At 38.6% G+C, this 5,910-nt stretch overlaps 1 protein-coding gene across 1 annotated transcript; it reads right to left on the reverse strand.

Annotated features, from left to right (window-relative positions):
* Positions 1-2,531: 2,531 nt before the first annotated feature.
* On the reverse strand, positions 2,532-3,764 carry NDHN (NADH dehydrogenase-like complex N). The gene is made up of 4 exons (XM_079017148.1): positions 3,251-3,764; positions 3,050-3,166; positions 2,853-2,938; positions 2,532-2,729 (listed from the first exon to the last, which is right to left on the reverse strand). Exons 1-4 carry the CDS (start codon positions 3,635-3,637, stop codon positions 2,666-2,668), a joined length of 654 nt encoding a protein of 217 aa, XP_078873274.1. The 5' UTR covers positions 3,638-3,764; the 3' UTR covers positions 2,532-2,665.
* Positions 3,765-5,910: the final 2,146 nt, after the last annotated feature.

Consider the following 5,910-nt stretch of genomic DNA (forward strand, 5'->3'; position numbering starts at 1 on the left):
AGAAGCTACAATTACAGATCCAAGTCCTCTTCAACATCTTAAACCATAAAGTTGCTTACTTGATGAATTTGCATGACCCACCTAAGCTCAAACTCCAAAAATGATAAACTACTTCCATGGATATGGTCTTAACTAATGCATGAACCCATTAAGACCTCCAAGACGACAACTTTCTGCCTTAGGGACTCATTTAACACTGAGAGTGGCAACTCTAAGCCTGAGAATCGGATTTCAACCATAAAGCTCCATCCTTGGGACCAAAAAGGTCCAAAAACCCATCATAATAGATCTAATTAAGAGGAAAATTTCAAACTTTATACCTCAAGATGATTTGAAATGAAGCAACAATCTCGAATCTACAGCTTCTCCTTTGAACCACCAGCTTGCTTTGCTCTTCACTTGCTTGTAAAATGGATTCACAACACCATAATGCTTTCTAATGGCCTCCAAAGCTCCAAGAAGACTCATGGGAGGATTAGGGTTTCATGGTAGTTGTCTAAAGATGAAGTGGAGGCTGACCAATGAGGCACATTATTCCTTTTATAGTGGCATAGCCCTAAAATTAGGGTTTAGAAACTCTTCCCGTACGCTGGGCGTACGCCTCCAATACCCGCGTCCACTTTACACCCCTACGATGGGCATACCCCAACTTACGCTAAGCGTACCCACCTGGCTACCACCATGCATGCATGGGTTGAAATGCAAAGTTTTCCATTTAGGGACCAATTCTTCCAACACTTCGAAGTACTATAATTCCTTCATTCAATGTCCATTTCCGACGAACTTTATACCCACAAAAAGGTGGCGAGAAGCCCTATGCTCCTAACCACACACCCAAGCCTTAGAACCTTTAGAATAAAAACCCTGGACCCATAAAAGACCAAATCGCTTATACCCTGGGCCTCCGAAACCACAACCGAAGTACTTTTCAAAATGGGGTGTTACAGACTGTATGAGTGTAGGCCACAAGTATCGGTAACGCATCTTTACCGACCTACCAGGGTTCTCTTTATTGTTCGACTTACCTCGGGAAACGACGACGTGAAATGTACTGTGGGGATGAGGGTCTAATCCTTATAAATGCTTTCCTTACCGAGCGAACAAGAATTTTACTAAGGAGATGTCATTAGTGATGTCAGTTGGTTAGTGGTGAATCATTGGTAGACTATGTACAGTAGAACTTTGTTATAATTATTAGTTGTGCATCTATTGCTTGTATCCGACGATTGCTCCTTTGCCTGACTTTGATCTCCCAACCTTGCTTCCCTCTCCTAGTCCGGTTTAATAGCCTCGACGTAAATGGTTCGGAATACCATACGTCGTTATTCTGGTCCGGAGGTACATACCTCGGTAATTAGGTACATACGTCATTACCCTTCTAGTGTATGTAGGTAATATAATCATCACCGATGCTTCACAAAAAGGTATTTTTGTCCTAAAATAACAGTTGAAAGAAAAGTTCAAATTAAAGGACTTTGGATCATTGGGATATTTCTTAGGATTGGAAATTGCACAATCAAAGGAGGTAATTATGGTTTCGTTACACAATGCAATTAATTGAAGATGCATTTGGCAGATAAACCGAAAAATACTCCAATAAAACCACGAAGCTCTTTGAAAGCTGACATGGGAGAAGATTGTCATGATCAACCTAGTATATATAGGAGGTTGACTGGTAGAATGCTCTACTTAAGCATCACAAGGCCGGATATATCTTTTGTAGTTCAAAAATTGTCACAATTTATGTCCAATTCTAAAGTTGTACATTTCAATTATGCATGTCACTTACTAAGATACTTAAATCAGTCACCGGGTCAAGGTATTCTTTCCTGCAAGTTCAAAGTTTCAATTAAAAGGTTTTTGTGACTCAGATCGGGAAAAGTGTCGAGATTCTCGAAGATTAGTCACTGGTTTTTGTATTTTCTTGTGTGATTCATTAGCATCTTGGAAGTCAAAGAAGAAGCCAACAGTGTCAAGATCATCAGCAAAGGATGGATACAGGCAATGTCTATTACAACATCTGAATTTGTGTGGTCACGACAACTTTTAAAGGACTTCAATATTTACATCAAAGCACCAACTTTGCTCTTATGTGATAATGATGCTGCTCTCCAAATTGCCACCAATTTAACCTTCCATGAACGAGCAATATACATACAAATAGATTGTCATTTTGTTCTTGAAAAAGTGGTTGATAAAACAATCAAATTACTTCCAATTCGATCTTCATTACAACTTGCAGACAAGTTTACAAAGCCTTTACCAAGTACCAAGCTTCAACCTTTTGTCATCAAGATGGGTCGCAAGAATGTCTCCATCTTGAGGGGGAATATTACTGAGTCTTATTGTAATTTAGAGATAAAGGATATTTCTGTCTCTTAAGTTGTTTGTTAGCTTGAAGTTGTTATGTTGGTTAGTAGTTTAGATTTCCCTCTTTCATGTATAAGTGTAATGATTCCCATTGATTTCAATCTGAGAAAGACATTTTCCAGATTCCAATTGTAATAATTAGATACAATGCCAGAATTACATGCATCAAGAACGAATCATTGACTAGGTAAATAAACTTTCATGTTCATAAATTTCTGTGTATACACATGGTGTTCATCAAGAACACTGAATTTTTGGGCTTGTAAACTCGTTTGATTTCATACATAAAGCTAGATCATAAAGCTTCATTTGCTGTTAATCCTGCAATGTCCTTGAGCGGTGTCCACACGAATTTTCTCCTGTAAATGCCGCCTCAGTTAGATAATTATCGAACAAAGCTTAGAAACTTAGTTCTATGCCCCATAGCTCAGTAGTAAAACGATCATGAGACCTTAAAGCTAAAGATTGTGAAAATAGCATACCAGTTGCCACATTCTGCGATGACCCTAACTTTGGGCCGGAGTGTAGGGAGCAGTGCAAGAAATTGCAGTTCTGCTTTTGAGAGAACCTGCAACGAGAAAAACAATTTTGGATTGTGTTTATGCCTTCATGTGTTGGAACTTGAATAAAAATTATAATAATTAACACAAGTTCAAGTTAAGTTTGTGTTTAAATTAACCTTCGCTTCTAGGATCCAGACCACCAAACCTTTAGCATCTGGAGGAAGCAAAGATAGCCGATAATCAACCTCTGGTGGAAAATACCACCTTGCAATCGGCTGCTTTCCAATATGAGCCTGTGTATTTCAAAGAGTTTTTACCTTATTTTTATCGACAACCATGAAAGTGTAGACATAATGAGGTGCAAAACAAGAACTCACAGGACAAACTGGATGAATCTTGGTTAATGTCGTCTCTGGGTCGCCTAGACCACGAGCTGATAGGTCCAAGAACCGGTAGCCTTGGTACCTAAGCCGATTAAGATACCGGCCTTCGTAGCCTCCCTCATGTGGAGGATATATAGCAATGGCTTTGTGTTCTTCGACATCTGATAGCCATTTTCCAAGATCAGGCTTTAGAAGATCTCCTCCGACGAAGTCTGAAAACTCTCGTGCACATTTTATAGTTCCTTTTTGGTACTTTTTGCGTGTCAATCCCTTGTTTGAAGTCGAAACTCTGGCTTTTACTGGCGGGTGGCGGTGGTGGTGGCGGAAATTGGGTGAAGAAGGTATGAGTGCTGAATGGAAGGAGCAGGCCGTGGCTGCCATTTTTGTGAAAATTTCAAGTAGGGTGTTGGGGGTGGAAAGTTGCCATTGGAGAACATGTGAAAATGAGTGGATTGATGTTGGTGGTGTTCTATGGTCGGAAAACAAGATAAGGAAAATCGTTTGTTCTTCATTTGCTTATTTGATTTTACATTTTCACCGTTCTATTATAAGAGTATCTTCAACTCTCCTTTTTCAATAACAAAAATTTATTAGACAAAATTACATAAATGGTCTCTTGGTTTACGAAAAGTCAAATTTCAATCCATCGTAATTCTTTTTGATAAATATTGTCCTTTGGTTTCTAAAACTCTTATGGTTTTCTAAGCTTCTTTTCCCTTTTATTTTATTTTAACTTTTTATTAGCTTATTCCAAATATATATATATATATATATATATATATATATTAATAATTATATAAATAGTATGTATTCATATTAATATCTTATAACCAAACCCAAAACAAGTTGTCAAAACATTCGTTCGTGCCTCCCCTGATCATTTTTTACACTCCATCATTATTGTTGGAAGGTTAGAACCAGTAGCTCAAGTTCCGCATGTTTGCAGGTTTATCGCAAACCCACTTCTTGTTTGAATATTTAACATGTTGGTAGGCATGTTGGGAACCACCATTTGTGTGACTCCTTAGTCTTGTGTCTATTGGAAGATAGATCATGCCCACAGTCACAACTAGTTTGTAATCTTACTATTAATAGTATGCTTATTTTGGATTGCGCGCCAAAACGATTTAAACAATAATTGACAAGAGAAAAATAAAGAGGATTTAGTTTGTTAATTTATTAGAGATTAATAAATTAATAGAAACTGTGAAATATAGTTGTTTTGTGACTAAGCAAGCACTCTTGCGAACCCCTAATCTCATCTATATAAATAGAGGTGTTTGGATGACTTTGATGGGGATGGAAAACACTCAAAATTTGTCAAAACCCTAAGCCTCTTGAAACACTCCTCCACCAGCCAAGGTTTGGCGCATCCCACCACATATTTGATTTTATGCTTCATGTTCATTGTGCTCGGGAACTAGGAGTAGTTTCAAGTGTTATTGAATCTAAAGTTGGGTGTGAGTACGAAAGAGGAGCTCTATGCTCAGCTCTTAGCACTCTGTGTAATATCCTACTTTGAGCTACTTTCATTAATAACCCTAAAATTGAGTTATATTGCATTTGCTCCCTAAGTTTATGAAAGAGTGCAAAGAGGGCCCTAGAGGCATTTTCGTAATTTGGGTGTTGGGAGAGTACGTCATGTGTATATGTGTACGCTGAGCGTATTAGGGCACGTCCTAGTACGCAGGGCATAGATACCAGGCCTGCAAACCCTAATTTTTAGGGTTTGGCTCATATTTAAACCCCATTATAGCCTCATTTCCCCTCACTTCATCACCCTTTATCCTCTTAAAACATTTTTGCAACCCTAATCCACCTTGTGAAGCATTTCTAAGCTGGAGTGTGTATGTGTTTTGTGATTTTGAAGAATAAGGAAGGAAGTAGAGACCATCTTGGAGGAATGGAGCTCTTTAGATCCAGAATCACACCACCATTTGGCATCATTTGGAGGTATAAAGTCCTAAACTTGGTGAAGTTTCATTTAGATCTTGTGTTGGGTTTATTTTTGGTCCATTTTGTCCCAAATGTGGAGATTCTTGAACATAGCATGTTCTTGACCCATTAAGTTGTCCTTTCAGACCTTTGGAAGTATCTTAAGTCATAAAGATGGGGTCTAGTTTTGTCTTCGACTTTGACCAAGTTTGACCAAGGGGTATTTTGGGTATTTTGAATGGTGTTTGAGAATTGGTCATTTGGTTGAATAGGTGACAGTTAGAGCTAAGATTCGGAGTCGAGACCTCATCAGCTATTGTTCAGACTGTAAGGTGAGTTTGCCTCACTGTACTTACGGGTCGAAGGCACCAAGGTCAGCCCTTTGGGTTGATATCATGTTTTACCATATGTTGCTATGATGTGGTGATCTGTTGGATCTGTATCTTGGTATATATGATGTGGTTATAATATAGTGATATGCTAGATCGGTATCCTGGTATATGGAATATTAACATGCATAGTGATTTGTAAATATGCCTATTGTCTGATTTCTGGTTTATGTTTATTTGTTATATGTATGTCGACATGTTGTGGTTGGTCGGGTTGAGGCGGTCCGGCTTTATGCTAGAGGCCAAGTGATGTGACCTGGACTCTAATCTTGTGTTCTCCGGGCTGAACGATTCCGGCGAACCTGCAAGGTCACAGTGAAAAGAGGTCGT

Source organism: Lactuca serriola, chromosome 8 (genome assembly GCF_051521515.1).
Source record: "Lactuca serriola cultivar US96UC23 chromosome 8, Lser_US96UC23_V15, whole genome shotgun sequence".
Lineage (NCBI taxonomy): Eukaryota > Viridiplantae > Streptophyta > Magnoliopsida > Asterales > Asteraceae > Lactuca > Lactuca serriola.